Source organism: Colobus angolensis, unplaced genomic scaffold, assembly GCF_000951035.1.
Source record: "Colobus angolensis palliatus isolate OR3802 unplaced genomic scaffold, Cang.pa_1.0 Scaffold121, whole genome shotgun sequence".
NCBI classification, from domain to species: Eukaryota; Metazoa; Chordata; class Mammalia; order Primates; family Cercopithecidae; genus Colobus; species Colobus angolensis.
This window is the reverse complement of record NW_012113253.1, coordinates 3,426,520-3,449,957: the sequence shown is the minus strand read 5'-3', so window position 1 is coordinate 3,449,957 and position 23,438 is coordinate 3,426,520. Positions and strand designations below refer to the sequence as shown.

Here is a 23,438-nt window from a genome sequence, read left to right as displayed (position 1 = left end):
AACCCCGTCTCTACAAAAATGAAAAATTAGCCAGGCATAGTGACACATGCCTGCAGTCCTAGCTACTTGGTAGACTGAGATGAAAGGATCACTTGAGCCCAGGAGTTCGAGGACTTGAGCTGTGACTGCACCACTGTATGCAAGCCTGGGCAGCAGAGAGAGACCCTGTCTCAAAAATAAACAAATAAATAAAAATAAAGTGCTTAGTACAGAGTTTGATTCATGGTAAGTGCTTTATGAGTTGAGCACTACTATTTCAGGATTAGGAATTTTTCCATCTTCCCTATATCGTGTTATCTCATCACCAGAAATGTGGTCATGTTACAACACAGGAAGGGGCAGTGCCTCTGCCTCTCTTTCTGGCCCCCACCACCCTCCCCCAGCGGCCTCCAGATATACCAGATGCCCCCATGTCCTACCTGATATGCCAACTCTATTCTACCCCCACTTGTCTTGCTTACTTCAATAGATTTTTATTTTTCCTTAACTTACTTGACCCCACTCCAATTCTTTTTGCTCTCAAAAATTTCACTTTTCGTACAGGATCCAGTACATTGTCTCCACCTTTAAATAACTGCCTTATCTGTGGCAAAATAATACATATTTGCATTTCTTAATATTGATGTAATGAAAATACTAGGAAAAAAAATCCTCGGGCTTTGTATTTTTATTTGAATACAGATTAATCTTCTTACCTTCTTCCTTCTTAAAGTGTCTTCCCAGTATGACAAGACATCCCTTGACGATGAAGGACATTTTTCTAATAGAATCTGCTGTTAATTAAAGCATTAGAAGAAAGTCCTCTTTTAGCATCTACTGAACTAGAAAATGGAACAGTGGTTGTCTGGGGCTGGGTGGAATGAGGAGAGTCCAAGGTGATAGCTAAAGGGTATGGTGTTTCTTTTGGGAGTATCAAAAGTGTTCTGGCCGGGCATGGTGGCTCATGCCTGTAATCCCAGCACTTTGGGAGGCTGAGGCAGGTGGATCACCTGAGGTCAGGAGTTCGAGACAAGCCTGGCCAACATGGTGAAACCCCATCTCTACTAAAAATACAAAAATTAGCTGGGCATGGTGGTGGGTGCCTATAATCCCAGCTACTAGGGAGGCTGAGGCAGGAAAATTGCTTGAACCCGGGAGGCAGAGGTTGCAGTGAGCCGAGAAAGTGCCACTGCACTCCAGCCTGGGTGACAAGAGCAAAACTCTATCTCAAAACAAACAAACAAACCAAAAGGTATTCTACAATTGATTGTGGTGATGCTTGCACAACTCTGTGAATACACTAAAAGCCATTGTCCTATACGCTTTAAATGGCCGAATTGTATTGTAGGTGGAGTCTATCTCCATAAAACCAGAAAAGGTCTACATATCCAAGCCATTATATGTAGCGAAGGAAGTGGTAGATTACACAAATAATTAGGCAATGATTCTGCCCTCCGGGTGTTTATAGGAGAAGCAGAAATATTGTAATAACAGGTAGCAAGTCTACTTTTATAATAAACAGTAGTATAAACAGTAGTACAAAAATTGCTAAAGGGAGGTAAAATTTGCTAAGCTCTCTAGAAGGGGTGCAGAGAAAAGATAACTGGGAATTCAGAGGAGAGAAAGATCAACTCAGAGATCAGAGACGGCTTGGATTTCAATCAGGATTAGGACATACACGTGGAAGTTTCCAATTAAGTGTAATAATATCTGACTCACAGCAAGTGCTGTGATGCTGTTTGTGTGCACCATGATGCTCTAGGAACTACTCCAATGTTTTGCATATTTTAACCATCTCAAGAGCTCTACAGTAGGTACTATGGTTAACTCCATTTTAGAGTGATGAAAACTGAATACAGAAAACCTAGATGATGGGTTGATGGGTGCAGCAAAGCACCATGGCACACGTATACTTATGTAACAAACCTGCACATTATACACATGTATCCCAGAACTTAAAGTAAAATAAAGAAAAAATAAACTGAATACAGAACCATCAATAACCTGGCCAAAGTCTCATAGCCAGCAAGGAACAATGGCAGGGTTGGAACCTGAGTCATCAGGCCCTAGAGCCTGAGCCTCCAGGAAATGTGAACTGCGTGAGGAGGAGCTCTGAGGAAGAAGATCTGGGGGGAAGAGGTAGCAGCTCAGCAGAAAGTGTTAAAGGGCAGAATTAAGGTGACTGGGGACCATATAAAGTGGTGGTCCCAGAGGAGAAAGACAGAGCAATGATTGTTTTTAGTTGTGAAGGGAGTCAGGTGAGGCGATTTGACTAGGATGAGTGAGAAGATGGCAGGCAAGTGGACAGAGGAGGAGCATGATCTGCACTTAGGAGGGATGTGAATGAAGCGGGGAACATCCTGAGAGTGAGGTGCCTGGGGACATGTCCACCTGGTGGCATTTGCAGACAGGAAGACATACAGACCTGTTTCCAAAGAGCATACAAGACTAGGAGAAAATGTAAGAGTGACCTGTAGAGGATGCCATAGGGGTCCCGAGATTGGCCGGAATGGTCAGGGAGACAGAAGCCAGACATGACAACATGAGCCACAATAGCATGCTTCGGAACATATCAATACTCAGCACGAACACAAAACCACACTGAGCCAAGACAAAATGTTTACAGTGGCTGGTTCTGGGTGGTATAATTCCAGGCCATATAATTCCAGGCCATTTAAATTTTCCCCTACTTAAAATTTATTTTCAATATTTTCTAAACTTTCTATTAAAATCATAATTTTTATATGAAAAACAAATATCTTACATATAAATATATGACACAAGGCATATATATGTGCAGTTATGTACCATAATGGTGTTTTGATCAATGACAGGACCACAAATATGACGGTGGCCTCGTAAGATCACAGTATCATATTTCTACTGTACCTTTTTTATGTTTAGCAATGTTTAAATACACATTTATTATTGTGATTGCCTATGGTATTCAGTAGACTAACTACTGAACAGGTTTGTAGCCTATAAGCCAGAGGTCATAGCATATAGCCTAGGTGTGTAGTAGGCTCTACCATCTAGGTTTGTGTAAGTACACTCTATGATGGTCTCACAACCACACATTTGCCTAATGACACATTTCTCTGAATGTATTCCTGCTATTAAGTGACACATGACCATATATGGTGTATAAATTAAATAGATAGAGCTGTTGATGGTCTTCTTACCAGATTGAAGATATGATAGTCAAAGGGCCACTCTTCTAAAACTAAAGCAAATGAAAATTCTTGGGGCTACAATTTGAAAGCTCTTAAATGAGGGTTGATCACAAATGCTCCACCTTCCTAATTAACTAGGAGCAGGAAAGAGAGAGGAGAGGAACAGCCACTTATCTTTTGCTTCTTCTTGTTCTGTTTCTTATCCCCATTTTTATCTCCCTCTTCTCAACCCGAGACTGGGAATGAGTTTGGAGAAGCTGTATTGAATCGGAAAGGATGGCTGGGGCCGAATTTCTCTCAAATAGCTACATGAAGCCTAGTTATTTCCTTTGCTTTTATTCCTGATTGGCTTCTTTCCATTTTTATTTGTCAGTTAGCCAAACAAAATGGATTTAGCTTTTCTAATCTTGGCTCCCAAATCAATTATTTCAGCTCCTAATTACTTTTGCTGTTCTTCCTTGTAAACCTTCCAATTTATTTTAAAAACTCTTTTAGGGGACAGGGGAGCCCATGCTGCTTCCAGAAGAAATGCAGGGAACAGAAATTGAGATAGACTCTAACAGTGGGTCATAATGTTACACAAGATTTTGTTTAAGAATATTCCATCGTAAATTATTACTGAAAGTACAGTAGTTATCTCTTATCCAAGAGGGATACATTCCAAGACCCCCAGTGGATGCCTGAAACTGAGGATAGTATTGAACCCTACATATACTATATTTTTTCCTATATGTACATACTTATGATAAAGTTTAATTTATCATTGGGCACAGTAAGAGATTAACAGCAATAACTAATAAAAAATAGAACAAATAGCCAGCATTGCTTTTGCACTTTGGGGCCATTATGAAGTAAAATAAGGGTGACTTGTGGGTGGCCACAAGCACTGCAATACTGTGACAGTTGACGTGATAACCGAGCCAACTACTAAGTGACTGATGGGCCGAGAGCATCTACAGCATGAATGCACTGGACAAAGGGAGGACTCACATCCCAGTCCCAGGCAGGATGGAGCAGGATGTCTTGAGATTTCTTTATTTTATTTTATTTTTATTTATTTTTTTATTATACTTTAAGTTCTAGGGTACATGTGCATAACGTGCAGGTTTGTTACATATGTATACTTGTGCCATGTTGGTGTGCTGCACCCATCAACTCGTCAGCACCCATCAATTCATCATTTATATCAGGTATAACTCCCCAATGCAATCCCTCCCCCCTCCCCCCTCCCCATGATAGGCCCCAGTGTGTGATGTTCCCCTTCCCGAGTCCAAGTGATCTCATTGTTCAGTTCCCATCTATGAGTGAGAACATGCAGTGTTTGGTTTTCTGTTCTTGTGATAGTTTGCTAAGAATGATGGTTTCCAGCTGCATCCATGTCCCTACAAAGGATGCAAACTCATCCTTTTTTATGGCTGCATAGTATTCCATGGTGTATATGTGCCACATTTTCTTAATCCAGTCTGTCACAGATGGACATTTGGGTTGATTCCAAGTCTTTGCTCGTCACACTACTCAGGATGTTGTACAATTTAAAACTCATGATTTTTTATTTCTGGAATTTTCCACTTAAGATTTTTGGAGTATAGTTGACCTCAGGTAACTGCAGAAATTGAAACTGTGATTCAGGGTACACTACTGTATCCAAATGCATTTTCTCCCCTTTTTTGGTGCCACCAAATTTTTATTTCTAAGCTTATCCTAAAACAAGTGACTTTGTTTCACTAAAATCCATCACAGAACCCGCACTACCCAAGTAAAACAAAAAGAAACCCAAGAGTATGTTTGAGCCTTAGGGAGAAAAGTTCGTGGCTGAATTTCTAACTCTCTCACAATCATTGAAACCTATGAAAACAAGTTTCATGATCCCAACGTCTGTCCGAAATCCAGAAGCACACTCAGCTTTGTAAAGGTGTCTTGTACATTTCTGTCCACGCTTGGCTTCTTGTCTCCCTAAGTTTGGAATATTAATCACACTATCATCCATCCCACCAGAAACTTAAGAGTTACGCTTGACACCCACTTTTCTTCCCTGTATCCCCAAATCCAATCCATCAACAAGACCTTGGAGGCTGTCTCCTATGAACTACAGGAGCCTCTCCACTCCTGCATCTTCACCTCTACTGCCCGGTGCCACCATCATCTTCCCACTGGGCTAGCACAGTGAAGAAATGAGAAGGGAGGAAAAACAGAAAGGAAGAGGGCCATAAAGAGGGTGTGTTAATGAGTAGGTTACCACTGTGAGCAACCAGAGTTCAGTCCCCAGAAAATCCTCAGAGCAACAATGTGAACACAACTCCAAGGTAGGAGGTATACCTACCATATGTCTGCCCAGCCATATCTGCCACTTCCAATCTTTTACTGAGTTCTCTTTGCTCTGAAGATGGAGAAAAAACAATTGTTGCTCAACCCATAAGGTCCTGCATGACCTGAACTTTAGCTTTCTCCACAGCTCTCTACTGAGTTGTTCCCTCTCAACTCATTCACTCCGCTCCACTGACTCTGTCCCTGCCTCTCTTAGGAGACCTGAGTTCTTTCCCATTTCAGAGAGAGACATCATTCATGTTCTTCCCTCCTCTACCCATTCCTGTGCTGAGTCCAAGCAATTCTTAACCCTGGATCATGCTGGAATAATACAGAAAGCATTTACTCCATTCCCCAGAGATTCTGATTTAATCAATGTTGTTTCATCTCTGTATGTTCTGTGCCCATTGCAGTCCCTGGCACATGAATATTCTCTAAATGTTTGAAGGGGAAAGGAAGAGAAGGACCAGTGAATTTCCCCAAAAGTTAAGAGATGGAATAATTATGATGGTTCACTTTTCCAATAGCAAACTGGGAAACCTGTGTACGTTGCGTGTTAGTGTGAAATGTCATTTCCCAAAAATATTGCTAGTCCTGGCCCCGGAGTTTCCTAGATCCTTCTATGAAAATGTTAATATGGAATGTCAATGCAGACCACATCTGAAGGCTGAATGCTCAGTTTTTCCAAAGTTCGCTACCAAATCAGTGTTAACTAGGACTTTTAACAAACACAATTTTAATTTATTTCTGTATCTCTGCCTCAAATAACTTCTTGACTTCTAAAAAAGATTACATTTTGTTTTACTTTCAGGTGAATTTTAAGGTCTTTGCTTTTATGTGTGAAAAACAGATCCTCAGGCTTAGGAACTCATCCATGACTATCACTATATAATGCAGTTTCCCTGTTAGGTGCAATGAAACATAACAGAAAAATTGAAGTGTCCTTTCTCAACTTGTTACTTGACGTGTGAGAAGAAAGCACAAAGCAGTGTTGAGGCGTAGATGCTGGGCAGTTGCCCAGGCTCACTTGTCAGCCAAGTAAGCAGCTCAGAAACACAACCAGGTGATGCAGGCCACTGTGACTGATGACTCAGCAAAGGGGAAAATGCCGGATGTCACTGACCTCACATGTTTACTAAAAAATTGTCACAATCATCAAAGCACAGTCTATAAAGCTCACTTACTACATAAAATTTCTTATCAAAGTCCAGACAGATTAGAGACCCATATGCCTCTAGTCTGTTTACCACTGAGAACAAATACCATGGTTTTCATCTCTATAACCTCTGCACCAGCCACAATGCCTGGCACTTAGTGGGTTTCCAAGAAATACCTGTTGACTAAATTAATGGAACCTAACAGCCAACTTGAAAAATCCTTAGTTTGGGATTATTCCATAGTAGATAGCATTTGAGGCTCTAGAATATGCCACTGTAGCATAAAGATTATTTTGAGCTCCAGATATTTGAGAATAGGTGTTGTTTTTTGTTTGTTTTCCTTAAGTCCCCAATCTGCTATAAACCAAAGCCTCCCCAAAGACCTCAATTATCATAAATTCCCTCTCCAGGGATTTCATACCAGGGACGACTGACTTATCACTAGAGACTTGGAAGCTGACACCATACCTAAATAGACATTGGCACAAAACTATCATATGTCCCATATCTCCTTCTAAGGGCCTATTTATCTTTTCTAAAAGTCATTTGTTTTCCTATGTGTCTTTTCTCCCCATGACCGTCCCCTATTAAGAAGTTGTTTGGCCTGGGCGACAGAGCGAGACTCCATCTCCAAAAAAAAAAAAAAGAAGTTGTTTGTTTTTTTGCAAGTGCCTGCTCCGCCTTCTCCGCCTTCCCTTATTCTGGTAAGACAGTGTATAACCCCCAAAATCTAGCCCCCTCCTTGAGTCGCATTTTTCTGTGAATTCCTACATATGTATGTGAATTTTTTTAATTAGTCTTTTCTTTTGTGAATCTCTCTTATGTCAGTTTAATTTGCAGGCCCCCAATTACTAAACATAAGAGGGTCAAGGAAAAGATTTTCCTGCCTGACAGAAGCATCATGGAAACCTTGATTTCTAGACTACCTCTCTCAGACATTGGTATGGTCTGGCTCTGTGTCCCCAACCAAATCTCATGTTGAATTATAATCCCCAATGTTGAGGGAGGGACCATGTGGGAGGTGATTGAATCATGGGGGCATATTTCCCTCTTGTTGATCTCATGAGTGAGTTCTCATGAGCTTCCAGAGGCCTCCCCAGTCATGCCTCCTGTACATCCTGTGAAACTGTGAGTCAATTGAACCTTTCTTTATAAATTACCCCATCTCAAATAGTCCTTTATAGCAGTGTGAGAACAGACTAATACAGACATTGAAAACACCCAGACCACACATGTGAGAGAGAAAACAAGGGGTGGAGGTGAATAGCATGCCTATGGAATATCAAAGCTGAAAGAAGGCAAGTTGTGGAATCTAAGTTCAGTGAAAGGATTCCTAACACACAACACCCTTAACAGAACCAAAACTTTAGTTAGCATCAAGTGGTTTCAATTAATCTTTGAGTTTTTTTTGCTTCTTCTGATTAGTCTGAAGGTTAAGTTTGTAATCATTAAATAGCCATTCAAGGAAACCACGGAATTACAAACCCTCGAAGCTCGAGCATCTAAACTACTAATACAACACGAATGTTCAAAGCTCAGCCTCACCAGTTATTAAAGAGATGATCTTTTAAAGACAGTAAAGAGTGCTATGTTTTTCCTCTGAAATTAACATAGATTTTTAAAAAAGTCATTATCCAGGCTGGGCACAGTGGCTCACACCTGTTAATTCCAGCACTTCGGGAGGCTGAGGTGAGTAGATCACTTGAGCTCAGGAGTTTGAGATCAGCCTGGGTGACATAGTGAGACCCTGTCTCTACAAAAAAAAAGAAAATACATTAGCTGGGCATGGTGGCATGCACCTATAGTCCCAACTACTCGGGAGGTTGAAGTGGGAGGATTGGTTGAGCCTGGGAGATTGAGGCTGCTGTGAGCTGAGATTGCACCACTGCATTCCAGCCCGGGTGAGAGAATGAGACCCCGCCTCAATAAAATAAAATAAAATAAAGTAAAATAAAATAAAATAATGTCATGATCCAATATCGACCAGAATGCAGTGAAATGGGAATGATAATGGGCACATAAACTGAAGAGCAGTTTGAACGAATGTGCTAAACTCCTTTAAGATGTGTCTAATACTCATTGGCCCAGGCATTTTACTCTAAGGGATGATTTCTGAGGCAATCATCAAGAATATGAACAATAATTTACATATAAGGATGTCTGTCACAGCATTGCTATATAGTGGCAAAAAACTGGAGATCACCAAACTGTTCATCATGGAGAAGATGAAAACTGAACCATCAACGTTTGGGAAATAGGAAGAAAAATGAGTTTAAAACTTTGAGGAGAGGTCACGTTTGGTTTGGAACATGCTGAGTTTGAGGTTCTTCTGGGATATCCAGGTTGTGATATCTAGAGACAGGCAGATATTGAGGCCTGATGCTTCAGGAATATGGAGGTTGGAGAGAGAGATCTGAGACTCAGCCTCAGAGAGGATAATGTGGCCACAAAATCACGTTCTCCAGTGGTATTTAAGGACAGGGGAAATGCTTAATGAACAAGGCTGACTACAATCAGTATGCCCAATTTGGTAGAAGGAAACAAATGTTTGTTTATACGTCCCCCCCAGAAAAGAAATATCTAGAAGGATAGGGAGCCAAATGTTAAAATTATAGGTGATTTAAATATTATTTTTCTTTATACTAGTCTGCATTTTTCTTTTTTAAAAAAGCAGTTAATTCATTTAACTAATGCATATTGAGTGACTACAATGTGCCAGCATTTTCTTAAGGTCTGGATGATAAGTATATATTGTTTTTATAACTTAAAAAACTCTTTTTGAATTGCTCATCTAACCAATGCCTCATTTCACAGATAAGAAAATGCTGACAATCCTGAGAGAGGAAGTTACTTGCCCAAGGTCACAAAATCAGCCCATACAGCTCCTGAAGCCCAGCCTGGAGCTCTGGCAAGCTATAGAAAAGGGGATTTGATTTGCAACCAAGGTTTTTGAAGCACAGCTCTTCCACAAGTTGCAGAAGCTCTATAAATACAACTGTAAATGCGTGGTGTGCTTAATCACATGCCTTACACTGCCTTGTAAGTAATCACTACAATGGCATTTTACCAAAAAGTTTCAAAGCAAAATGTAATTTCCTTTCTCAATAATTTTGAGAACTGTTTGTCCTTTACAATAAAGAAAAAAGAAAAGAAAAAAAGATAAGTGTGTTGCACGGTTTCCCAATATTTAAAAAGATGTTCCTCCTGCCAGCTACTGACACTACTGGGTTTTTAATGCAACTCCACCCACTCCAACCTGCATACACCTCTGAATATAAATTTATGTATATTTGAAAACTTGGCAAACTCTTATACTTCATTCTCTTATCACAGAATGTAGTAAAAGCAAAGTCACAATTCTTTCAAATTTATTGAATTCACACTACCTATTGAATAAAAAATTCCATTGTCCTTCCTCATAGATATTGAATTATCTGAAGACCACTGTACATCTGGTATAGACCAACAAAATGAAATATGATTTCTTTAAAGCAGAACATTATTTCCATTAGTTACTTCAGAAAGCTTTTACCTGTAATTAAGCTAATCAATTATAGGCTTTAAACCAATCTCTGACATGAATTAGATTTACGAAATAAATAACCTTTAGTTAATGTATATTCGTTTTTAAAATCGAGTCCCATCACAATCTAGTGATCGATAGAGTACCACAAATAATATCCTTTTCTATTTGTCAGGTATTATAAATGATCAGCCTGCTGGATGTAGAATGCAAACAGCTATTGGTCTAACCTTTAGGGGCCCATCTCCTGAAAGCATAATATATCATTCTTACTTTATGCTTTTTCTGTACTTAAGGTCCATTTCTGCAGCCTTACAGATGATGTGGCTATAAATGCATGTATTATACAAATGCCTTATAAACCGAATACCTGCAGTGTGTATTTGTTTTGATAACCTTAACTGCCTCTAGCTTTAGGAAAGTGAAGAGCTACTGTCTTTTCTAAAGATGACTCTGCTCTATTTTCGAGAAAAGATGCCTCACATTAACATGTAACTTATGTGGCTTTGCCATCTACCACTTGCCACCCTGACAAATCTGAACATTAGATGTTTTTTCCAAAGAACAGACATTAATAGGTAACAGCTTTAGCAATGGGTCAGGCAGTACTGAATTTGAAGAGTTACTCGATCAGTTACAGCCCTAGGTGTACAATCTTAGGCAGGTAACTTAAGCTTCAGTTTCCTCAACTGTAAAAAAGTAGACAATGACATCTGGGATTTTTGGAAGATAATGCATAACTTACAACATTGCCTGGTATGTGCTTGATAAAATAGATGGTATTTATAGGTATAAATAAGAAGATGTTTTTCAAGTTTAACATATCATACAACCAGTATTTACAAAAAGCCTATCTTTGTCTCTAGCTCCCCAAAACAAACACCCACCAACGTTGCTTTGGGGATTATTGTGAAGGCCAGGAAAGAAGACAGAATAACTCTATAATGCCCTTCTTCCAGAATTCAGGCCAATACTGTAATGTTCATGTTTATCTATACTTCCCCATCTGGTTCACTTTATGAAGCCTCAGCTGTTTCTGGGGGTGGCAGTGGTTACCTCTTGGGATCCAACCAACTGACTCTGAAGTAGACTATTGCAACACAGCCCCTTTGTGAGTACTGTTTAATATTCAACAGGACTTTGGTATTTGCTAAACTTTTGACCTTAATATCTCTGACCATATCGTTTTCTGCTTAAGATCCTAAACTCATGAAGAACATGTTTTTGTTTAATGTTTTCACAACTTTTAAGTACAGAAATGCTTAGAGGATCGGCTGTTGGATAAATCCTTTGAGATGTTGACAACATACTATACCCCGTAAGGACCTACATTCTCAGTTAAGAATTGTAAATCTCTCTAAACTAGAGAATCCCAGAATGGCTAAGGAACAGATAGAAGACCAGGAAGACCCCACTTCCCAGGATCTTGGAGCATGCAAAGATAATTTTGAGAAAGAGAGGGAATGCCCCCCACCCCCCCACAGCATTCCAGTTCCTCTTTGCTGCTTCATCTGGATGGCAGAAAGAGAATGAAAGTTACTGCTCAGCTGTAAGAAGGAGAATGATGCTAGTGGTCAGAAATAGCAGCTCCCCAGCTTGCAGATGGGAGTGTTCAATGGGATGCCCTGCCATCAGCAAAGGACTTTGTTAATGATAAGTCTATGACAACAGAAAGGGCTTGTGCTATGACTGCAAGTTCTGACATTTTAAATACAAGTGTACACACAAAGACACATGAACAATATGATCTCAATTATGTAAAACAGAGCATATTAAAACGTGTAAAGGCAATGCACCAAAACATTGGCTGTCACTGAGAGGGAGAATTATTAATGTTTCTCTTTTTTTTACTTTCCTATTATTTTTCCAATTGTTTCTTATAATCACATATTGTTTTGATAGCTAAAAAATTCATTAAAATGTAAAAATAAGTTCATTCAAATTCAATGGATATTACTTTTTAGCAAAAGGGAAAAATGAATAAACAAAACAAAGTTTGCTAATTTTTAAAGCACACAATGATCTGTCCTACAAAAGACTTTATTGACATAATGGTATCTGAGCAGCTTTCCCAGATCCTTCTCTCTGGGTCAAATCTACCTGCCTTCCTTTTTTTCTGTTAAACATTCCCATCAATCATAGAGGATTGGGGAACTTGGAGAGGGAGAAGTGTAAGGAGAGCAAAACTGTCAGAAATCAGTATATGAATGAAGTAGCTATCACCAAAACTGCTTTGAAAGACCGTCAGCCTGTCCACAGTAACATGGGAAGAGAAAGACAGAGAGGGGTGGAGGGGGTGGGGGGGGGAAGGAAGGGAGGGAGCAATGGAGAGAGGGAGGGAGGAAGGAAGGAAGCCTACTATACACTAGACTTAATAGCCCAACTTGTTTCGCACATCAAGGTGTGGTCCAAGTGAAAAGCCAAGGCCTTTAGGATATCAATACACCTTCACTTTGGAAGGAGCCATTTCTCTCAAGGCAGCTCAAAACACAGGACTCAAGGAGGGTGTGGGCTTTACTTTAGCCCAAATGCTGAGAGTAGAATTTTCACTCTATGTTCCTGTAAAGCTGCTCTGTTAGTCTCTTGATCTTGTGTTGAGGAGGTTTGGGGAAATGTTGCAGGGGTGTCCAATCTTTGGCTTCCCTTGTCTTGGGCCACACATAAAATATACTAACACTAACGACAGCTGATGAACTAAGAAAAAAAACTGCAAAAAAAAAAAAAAATCTCATAATGTTTTAAGAAAGTTTATGAATTTGTGTTGGGCCACATTCAAAGCCATCCTGGGCTGCATGCCGCCTGCAGGTTGGACAAGTTTGGTTTAAGTTTCCTTCATTGACCCAAACTTCTAGGCCTTTGTATCTAGAGAAACCCAAGCCTACCTCCACCTGGGGAGTGGTGATCTGACTGCCCTCCTGCAACATCAGTAAAACTGGGTACTCCAGAAGCAAGAATGCTGTGTCCCCGGCGCAAGTGGGATGGAGAAGAGAGCCTGTGAGGCTGCGTTGGTGTGTGTGAGTGCTGCGAGTCGTTTCTGGAATACTTTTTCTTCTAAACCCTGGTCGGAGCTATATTTTTTTCTACTGGGGGTGGGAGTGGGGGCAGAGGGTAGGGGACGGGAACGTGAACACAGTGGGCATCTAGCCCACTCAGACATATCACCCGCTACACTGCTCACTTTGAGTCAAGGCTGGAACTACCAGGTGAATGGATTTTTCATTTGGTTTTGGCTGGGGATAAAGGATGGGTCGAAATGGTTGGGAGAAATGACTGGGACTGCCTACTTTAAAAAAAGATTCTGAAGAAGGTATGGAAGATTTCTGACTGCCACAGAACACCAATCAAAATGGGGTGGCGGGGGGATTTGGGGAGTAAGCGGTATAGAGAAATGAGGTTAAGGGGATGGTCTTAAACTCGTCAAATTAAGCAAAGGGAGGAGTCGAGGGCGTCTGGTTGAGTCAAGGCTGCTGGGCTGCTGCCCAGAAGGGGCGCCTGGAAGGGACCCCAGCCAGGAGAATCTGAGTCCCCTCTGACACCCGCCGGGGCTGCGCTCCTTCCCGCCCACCCAGCCCCTCAGCACCGCGCTGTGCGAGGTGGCCCTGCTGGGGACCCCAGGACCGCTGGGGAGGCTGCCCGAGGCTCCGTGGGTACCGCGGGGCGGTGGCGCGGCGGGGCAGGTACCTTGGTGCCCTGGTGGAAGTCGTCGATGGACCGCGAGCCCATGAAGGGGAACTCCATGTGCGTGTGTGTGTCGATGCCTCCGGGCAAGACGAGCTTGCCGGCGGCGTCGAGGACCCGCAGCCCCACGGGAGCGCCCCCGGGAGGCAGCAGATCGTGCCCAAGCGCCCGCACCACGCCGTCCTCCACCAGCACGTCGGCCACCTCCGAGAAGTCGTCGTTGACCACGCGACCCCCGCGGATCAGGAGCCGCGAGGGCGCCGCCATGGCAAGGGGCGCGCCGAGTCCTACCCGGCCCGGGCTAGGCTGGGCTGGGCTGGCCGGGCTGGGGGTGCCCTCCTGCAAGGTCCCCACCGACAGTCCCCGAGCTCTGGCTCGGGTCGCAAATGCGGAGCACGGCGGCCTGGCGGATTTATGACCTGGCCGCACATGTGGCTCCTCCCCCGGGAAGGCTGGGCTGGAGCCCAAAGGCCGGAGTTGAAAAGGTCCGCATGGTCCTGGCACACTCAGATCCCAAGATACCTGAGTCGAGGTATCCACCCCGGCTTCGGAGTCATTGGAAGGGAAAGATCTTGGAGTTTTAAGAGAAAGGGACATGTGTTTTTCATCATAAGATTAGGCGCTTGAGGGAAAGAAATCCACCTCATTCTTTCCCTTGGTTGGGGGTGTGTTTGTACCAAAAGACAGATCCAGAGGGAGAAGGAAAGCAAGAACCATCACCAGAAGTAGCAACAAAAATACCCAAACACACCCAAGCCAGAACAGAGCCACTCGATCTGGGTTTCCTTTTAAACGTTCTTAAGCCAGGAGCAAATTATCATATAATCCCAGTAATTGGCAGACACAGGGAAAGATCAGAGTAAAATATTTAATCTATTTGAAATAAAACGACTTGGTGTCAACTATTCTCCACGTTTTAATGATACAACACATATCAGCAAGTGTTTCTTGGAAAATAACTGGTAGTATAACTCTAAAGATTTAGATTTCTACTCCCAGCTTTTCCACAAAACCAGTTTAGAGATCTTCAGTTAAATCTTTTATTCTCTTGGTTCCTCAGTTTTCTCATATATAAAACTGAGTAATACTTGTTCTTGCCTTCCAGATTTGCTTTGAGAAGCAAATATGATGATGGCTGTGAATACACCTTAATAAAGTGGGAAGCACCATGCAAATTCACTTAAATATTGGTTTTGTAAGGACTACAAAGCTTACCTGACTAGAGGGATTGGTTAGAGGGCTAAGTGAGAAAGATAAAGCACATTTCCACCCTCAAGTAGCTAACAGCTAACAGTGACACACACACATATTTCAATATACAAAGCAGAACATTATATATTTGAGAAGGGATAAAGATAAAAATTCAGAGGAAAGAGTGAGTTTATTTCTGGCTTAAAGAAATCAGATATGGAAGATTTGTGAAGAGGTATTTGAACTAGGATACAGAGAATGTGAACACGCAGAGATGAGTGGTGGAAAGAGGACATGGTACTCCAGGTAGAGCGAACAGAGTGTGTAAAGGCACAGAGAGGATGAAGGAATGCACTCCTTGTGGTTAAGCTACCAGGGATAGGCTTAGCTACGAGGGATAGGCTTAGCTACGAGGAATAGGCTTACACTGAATCCTGGACCATCCCTTTGCTTATAGGGGAGGAGGAGGAAGAAGAGACAGAGTGGTCAGAGAGAAGGTCTGTGTGATGGAACACAGGAATGCAGAATTTTAAGAAGGGCAACAGGATGGAATCTTGCAGAAGGGTTATGAAGGGTTGTGAGGAGGTGGGGTGGGCATCTGCTGACCAGACATGTATTCTCATCCTTATTCTGTTAACAGTCACTGGCATTTCTTTGGTGGGAAATCCTCTGCCTGAAGTCTCAGAACACTTGTTTTGGAGAAACTGATGGTGAGAGACAGGACTAGCTGGATTTCCTAGGCTGACTAAAAATTCCTAAGCCTAGTTGGGGAAGGTGACCGCACCTACCTTTAAACATGGGGGTTATATCTTAGCTCATACCTGATCAGTCAGGTAGTAAAGAGGGCTCACTAAAATACAAATTAGGCTAAAAGCAGGAGGTAAAGAAATAGTCAAATCATATATCGCCTGCGGGCCGGGCGCGGTGGCTCAAGCCTGTAATCCCAGCACTTTGGGAGGCCGAGACAGGCGGATCACGAGGTCAGGAGATCGAGACCATCCTGGCTAACACGGTGAAACCCCGTCTCTACTAAAAAAAATACAAAAAAAATCTAGCCGGGCAAGGTGGCGGGCGCCTGTAGTCCCAGCTACTCAGGAGGCTGAGGCAGGAGAATGGCGGGAACCCGGGAGGCGGAGCTTGCAGTGAGCTGAGATCTGGCCACTGCACTCCAGCTTGGGTGATAGAGCGAGACTCCGTCTCAACAAAAAAAAAAAAAACATATATCGCCTGCGAGCACAGGGGGCGGGACAATGATCAAGATATAACCTCAGGCATTCCAGCAGGGAGTGGCAACTTCCTTCGGGTCCCCTCCTATTGTATGGGAGCTCTGTTTTCACGCTATTAAATCTTGCAACTGACTGCGCAGGCTTCTGGTCTGTGTTTGTTACCGCTCCAGCTGAGCTTTTGCTCACCGTCCACCACTGCTGTTTGCTGCCATCGCAGACCCACCGCTGACTTCCACCCATCCGGATCCAGCAGGGTGTCCGCTGCGCTCCTGATCCAGCAAAGTGTCCATTGCCTCTTCGTTCAGGCTAGAGGCTTGCCATTGTTCCTGCATGGCTAGGTGCCTGGGTTTGTCCTAATAGAGTGGAACACTAGTCCTTGGGTTCCATGGTTCTCTTCCATGTCCCACGTTTTCTAATAGAGCTATAATACTCACTGCATGGCTGAAGGTTCCATTCTTTGGACTCCATGAGGCCAAGAATCCCAGGTCAGAGAACAATAGGCTTGCCGCCATCTTGGAAGTGGCCCACCACCATCTTGGGAGCTCTAAGAGCAAAGACCCACCCATAACAATGGGACCTCTAGCTCTGCGACTGAGCTGTCACCTAGACTCTTCCAATCAAGGCAGGGAATCCTCAAGCCACAGTGATGATACAGGGATGGGCACATGCTCCAAGCTGACTTCTCATTCCCAAGAAGTGAGTGCAGATCCCAAGACTTCTTATTTTTAGGTTGAGCAGACAAGAGGCTTATTCTTTCCTCTTGGACTTGAATCCTAGGGAGTGTAAACAAGGGGCTTCTGGGAGCCTTCTAGACAACACAGAGAAATAGCCCTTCTGTGAATAGAGCCAACATCAAGAACAGGAAGGAGAGATGGAGAGAGGCTGGCTTCTCATGACACTGAGTTCCTGAATCCCACCATGCCTAAAGCCCCCTGCCTAGACTTTCCACTTTTTGCTTAAGCTGATTTGAGTCTTTTGTCACTTGCAGGTTCCACTGACAGACGCTGGGAAGATACCTTCTTCATGTTTTGAGACAAGGTGGTCACATGTGACCTCAGAGATGGCATTTTCAATAGCGGAATGTGAAGTATTATTATTGCCAAATCTTCTAAAGCTTCAGCTTACACAAACCTCAAAATGATTAAAAATTAGAAAGCATCAATAATTTAAAGTTCCATAGATTTGGCTGTCAAGCCAGGAACAAGAAACCCAAGGAGGTTATGCAACTATTGTCAAGGGACCTTCGTGTAAGGGTGAAAGGGGTAATTATAAACATAATGAAATTTCTACAAGCTGTACAAGTAAGCCCCACCTTAGGAAAATAAGATTGGATGTCAGTGCAGTTGTGCCATCCTTTCTGAAACTGTCCAGATTAATGATTTCAAAGGTTTCTTTTATCTTAGACAGTTTACATCATGAAATGCCCTGTAACACAACACAAAATAAACTTTCACATTTAATTAACTCAAACTTTTATCAAGAAAGGGGGATTGTAGAATGTCACCGAAGCGGGAGGAAATGGCTCACTGAGATTCACTGACGGCAATAAAAGAGAGGGGGGTAGTTTTAGGGAGAAATGTTAGCTCACAGAACAGAAGGGACTTTGCCCCTTTCTGGCCATCATTCCCGCACACTAGCTTGCTGGGCAGGTTGCTGAGCCTGGACAAACCTGCTAAGTGGGGGAAACTTGTTCTCAGCACACACTCACCTTTGTTTTCTTTGTCCTACCATACCTCCTCCTTACCCAGACACTCCAGGCCCTCCATGGGCAGTAAACAAGAATCAGGGGTCACAATGTTGGCATTGGGAGAAAAGTGGGATGCAGAGCTCCTGCTGTTCTTCATTCTTGTTGCTGGGGAGAGAGTCAGTTGCATTGATGAACATATCAAGGATGTCTGAGAATACATTACTCCTCAGAGGAATTGTTTTAAAGAAGCATTTTACATAATGGTTACAAAGACTGTCAATGCTTAACCCATGAAAACACATCTATCTGAAAGTGTAGGTGAGGGCGATTTGGCAAGAAGAGGCTCCCATCCGTTCTTGATGGTCTACAGGGAGAGAAAGCCTGGAGAAGCAAGCAGGTGACTTACTTCACTGAATGGTTGAGATTTTGAGAAACGAGTCCACCAGGGTCAGTTGTATTTCAGTCTTCGGCTATCCTGGAGGTGCCAAGTTTGCTTTCCCTTTGCTCCTGACCCTCTCCACTCCTACTAGAGGCTCCTGTGGGCTAGGAGAGGTTTTTAGGCTGTTGTTTCCACCGAATGGAAGAGTCCTCTGGGGCACAGGGAAGGAATGGTGAGGGTGGATGAGTGAGACTGAGCAAGGAGAGTTGGGTGTCTCAAAGCAGTGCACATGCACCAGCATCTGTGGAAACTCCAGTTCCCTGGACCACTGAGGGATAGAATTCCCTGGCAGGGTAATGTATGTATACTTGAATCAGTGATGAAAGTGGGCGTTGGGAAAGGTGAATGGCATGGAAAGGGTGGAAGAAAATTGAATGAGGAAATAGTAATCTAATCTAATAGTAATCTGATGCTTCTGCAGAGAGCTTGGGCAAGTCACTTAACAGCTCAGGGTCTCTGCCTCCTCCACAGCTAGGTTAGCAAAAGCTTGTAAGACCCACCCTTCCCACTTTTATAATTTTATAATTCTCTGAATGGAGAGTGCCTGGTATAGTCCTAGAATTACACTCTTCTCAGATTCAGATGAGTGAATTGGGAACCAAGTAAAACTTGCCTTCTAGATTCAGAACTATTTTATTCCTGGTCCTTCCACTGGGGCTACGTGGATCCCCTTGGAAAGGAGCTACATACAGAGTATAAAACCTACAGTCCTGGGGATGGGGCGGTGATGCTTGGTGGGACTGGTTTTAAAGTCCTCATACTGAAGAACAGGTATGACATTTTAATCACTGCTCAGAATTAACACGCATGATAGGCAGGGATGGTTTCCCCTGACTCTGGGGGGCCATAGAGAGAGCTGGCCCACTACACAACTCCAGTGGATACTGTCCCTGAAGCACTACTCCTGGACAGAAGGAGAAAAGAGGTAATCCACATAACAGTACCAGTGACAGTAGCTGAGATTTGTCCAGCACTAACATCAAGTTAGTACTTGGCCAAGTTTTTTCATGTGCATTATTTTACTTAATCCTCAGAATTCTTTGAGCTAAGTACTGTTTTTCCCTTTAACAGATGAGCCTTTTAAGGTCAAATGGTTTGCCCAAGATCACATGGCAGTCAATGTTGGAGGCAAGGCTTTCCTTCTGGAACCTGTAATTTACCCATTATGCAACTCCACGCTCCAAAGCCATGTCCAAATCCTGGCTGCACCCGGACCTCAGATTACATATGTGAATCAATGATGATCCCAGAATGAAATCTGACATCGTGGACATTACCTTCAGACCTTGCTCACTTCTGTCTGCTGCTTCCAGGCTGGTTCATTCAGTCATCTCAATATTGTAGAGTCAGTCTATGTGTTTGCTCAGGCGATTAGTGTCATCAGTGTTCAAAAAACCTATAGTTTATAACTTTATAACTATAGTTTATAACTTTATAATTGTAGTTATAAAGCAGTCCTTTTGTAGTAAATTAACAAATTTGGTGGGAGCAGATTCAACACACCAACACTGAACTGCCTGGGGGAAGAACTTTCAGATATGCTATTGTGTAACTCTAAGAAGTTCAAGGAATTACTTACTTAAAAGTTCCTATTTCCAATATTGTCTGGTATTACATGGTGGTGGTGTTGTTTTTTGGTTGTTTGCTTGTTTTTTGTTAAAGATATTCTGATGCTAAACAGGCAGTTTCAAGCATATCCTGGAGAAGCTTGCTCTTGCAGTGTACAGTAAGTCCTCCCTAATCCTCAGGGGACACACTGCGGATAGTGCTGAAACTGCAGATAGTACCAAACTCGATTGCCATCAACTGGAACACGTTTCTTTTCATATCTTCAACAAACGTAACACCTTTTCCATCTTAACTAAGCACTCATCCACCACACACCATGGCGGTAACTCTTGTAGTCTGAGGAGCAACAGCAAAACTAGGACTAATCTCTTTTTTCCTTGTTCACAATTTCATGCATAGAAGTTTTGTTCTCACCATAGATCTCAGCAACCGCAGTATATGATTTTTTTTCTTTCCTTATTAAGTGGAGAACTTTTACCATTTCACTTAAAGAAAACACTTTTCTGTTTCTCTTTAGCGTATTAGAATTGCCAGCATCACTACTCTTGTGCTTTGGGGCCAATATGAAGTAAAATAATGGTGACTTGAACACGAGCACTGCAATACTGGAACAGCCAATCTGATAACTGAAATGGCTACTGAGTGACTAGTGGGTGGGGAACCTCTACAGCGTGGGAATGCTAGACAAAGGGAGGATTCCCGTTTTCAGACCCAGGTTAACTGTGGGCAACGAAACCTTGGAAAGTGAAATCAGGGATAAGTGGGAGGACTAAGTATATTAGTTTTATGGCTGATGTAACAACTTATCACAAACTTGGTGGCTGGAAAGAACACAGACTTATTTGCTTACATTGATGGATGCCAGAAGTTCAAAATTAGCTTCAGTGGGCTAAAGTCAAGGTGTTAGCAGGGCCGATTCCTTCTGGAGGCTCTGAATGGAAGAATCTGTTTCCTTGACTCTTCCAGCTGTTGGTGGCTGCTGGCATTTATTGGCGATGGCCACATCGCTTCATTCTTCCATTTACGGATGGAAGCATTCTTCCATTACGGATGCTTCTGTAATCACATTGTCTTCTCCTCTTCTGGGTCACATCTCCCTCAATCTCCTTCCTCTAAGGATGCATGTAATTGCATTTAGGGCCCACCTGGATAATCCAGGATAATCTCTCCATTTAAAAAATCCTTATCTTAATCACATCTTGGGAGTCCCTTTTGCCATGTAAGGCAACATTCACAGGTTCTAGGGATTAGGATCTGGATATCTTTGGGGGCTATAATTTAGCCTATCATGGTGCCTAACATTGTTCCCCTTGAACAAAAGGATTCTGCCTTCTTAAGAAATGACAAAGAAACACCAGGTTCTGCTCGAAAGTTTGTCCACCCATCCTGCCAACAGCACTCACTTGAACCCACAGAAACCCTCCTACTCCTTTAACTCACTCATATTGTGTCATAATTTCCAAGTTGTTTTGAGTTTTTTAGCAAAATATATTCCAATCATATAATAAACTTTAGGGGAATAATGAAAGTATTCCCTTGATTAGAAAAAATATAATAAAGCAAAATAAAATTAATAAATAGGCTTGTACGTGGTAGCCAAACTGATCTGGAAGTGAACTCTGACTTCATTATCTGTTATCTGTGATTCTTTGATAAATTTCTTAACTACTCTTAAGCTCTTGTTTTCCCCCTAATGGTGCTTCCCATCCACAGGGTGGTTGTAAACTTTAAAAGAGAGATTCATTTAAAGCCCACAGCACAGTGCTTGCTGTATATTATTAGCAAAACCAACTATGTTACTCCCATATTTCGGCAACTTCCTTTTCATTAGTAGTTATAACTTTTAAATATGAGATACACAAGCTTATGAAATGCTTCTTCTGATCTTGAGAATTAAGAAGCAAGATTATTTAACATTAACGAAATACTTGGAATTTTGCTACATAGATCAAACAGAGTTTGAATATTATATATTCTACTTTTTAATAAAAATAGACTAAAATACATGGAGCAAAAGTCATCTTTAAGAAGCATAGAGTTCTCTGAATCTTGACCAAAAAAAAGTTATGTAACCACCACCATAATTAAGGTAGAGAACATTTCCATGACCCCAAAATAGTTTCCTTGTGCCCTGCTTAGTCAGTCCTCTCCCCTACAAATCCTGGTCCCTGGCAACTACAAATCTATTATTTGTATTTTATTTTGTTTAAAAAGAAAATTTAACCTTAGGCTTGGATATAAAGCAAGCTGCAGGATATCTGCAGAGGAGGAGATCACCTACTTTGGTTTTAAACGTTGTCTGCAAGTTGGCAGCACTATTTCTGTCCCCTACAAATAAAACAAAAATTCTCAATGATGTCAAGGTCTAAAGTGCAAGGTGCACCTCACTGGGATTCGCTGCAACTTTTTCAGGAGCCCTGGGAGGCCCTAGGCCAGAACCACAGCTAGGGCTGGAGCAGGGAGAGCAGGCACTGTTCCAGAACCCTCACAACACTGCGTTTAAGTTATGTAGACAAGACACTGGTAAGGCTCTGATGACCCAGATGTTGGAGGAATTGGTGTAAGCAAGACTTTGAGATACAGAGAGAGGCAGTCATGGTGTGCCCCTTTTTATCTGCACTTCTTCCCACTCTCCTTGAAGTCAGAACCTTACTACCTCTGCATCACTGTCCATGTGATTTCATTTCACTACTTGTGTTTCTCGAATATAAGTGGAAGGTAATGGAGTTACCTTCGTTTTTCATGAAAAACATGATTGACATTATACAAATACTTCCTGAGAGGAAATTATTTTTGCTGTAAGAGATATTCATTTAGAACCATACATGGGAAACACGGTAAAAATATGTTGTTGTGGGTCAAGAATAACACCTGACTGCCCACCTGTTACACAACCATGTACTTAAGGGGCACTAATCAGTGAACTTCTGGGAAACAAAACTGTATCATATATTTTTGTATGATAAAACAGCAGTGCAAAAAGAGTAATTCACTAACTTTTCATTTTTGCCTTATCAACATTCCAATATGGGGCTCTAAGATGGGATTTTAGCATTTGGTCTGTATTAATAAGGACACAGATCAGATTTTTCTTTTATTTCTTTTTTTCTTTTTTTTTTTTTTTTTTGAGACAGAGTCTTACTGTGTCTCCCAGGCTGGAGTGAAGGCTCACTGCAGCCTCAACCTCTCAGGTTCAAGAGATCCTCCCACCTTAGCCTCCCGAGTAGTAGGGACTACAGGTGTGTGCCACCACGTTCAGCCAATTTTTAAATTATTTGTAGAGACAAGGTTTCCCTGTGTTGCCCAGGCTGGTCTTGAAATCCTGGGCTCAAGTGATTCTCTGACCTCAGCCTCCCAAAGTGCTGGGATTACAGGTGTAAGCCACTGCGCTTGGCCCAGGAGTCTTTTTTTAAACTCCTTCGGAACTCCAAACTCAGCTTTAGTATCATTCACTTTTCATTTCAAGAAAGTTCAACTGGGTGATAGAAAAAACAAGTTATTCAACAAATCAT

General features: G+C 42.2%; 1 protein-coding gene across 1 annotated transcript in view; it reads right to left on the bottom strand.

The window, feature by feature from the left end:
* DPYS (dihydropyrimidinase) overlaps nt 1–14,194 on the bottom strand; it is an 86,946-nt gene extending 72,752 nt beyond the window's left edge. Inside the window, exon 1 of the mRNA XM_011931072.1 lies at nt 13,818–14,194. Coding sequence (XP_011786462.1) covers nt 13,818–14,081 — 264 coding nt within the window. The 5' untranslated portion in view covers nt 14,082–14,194. The remainder of the gene's footprint in view (nt 1–13,817) is intronic.
* Nucleotides 14,195–23,438: the final 9,244 nt, after the last annotated feature.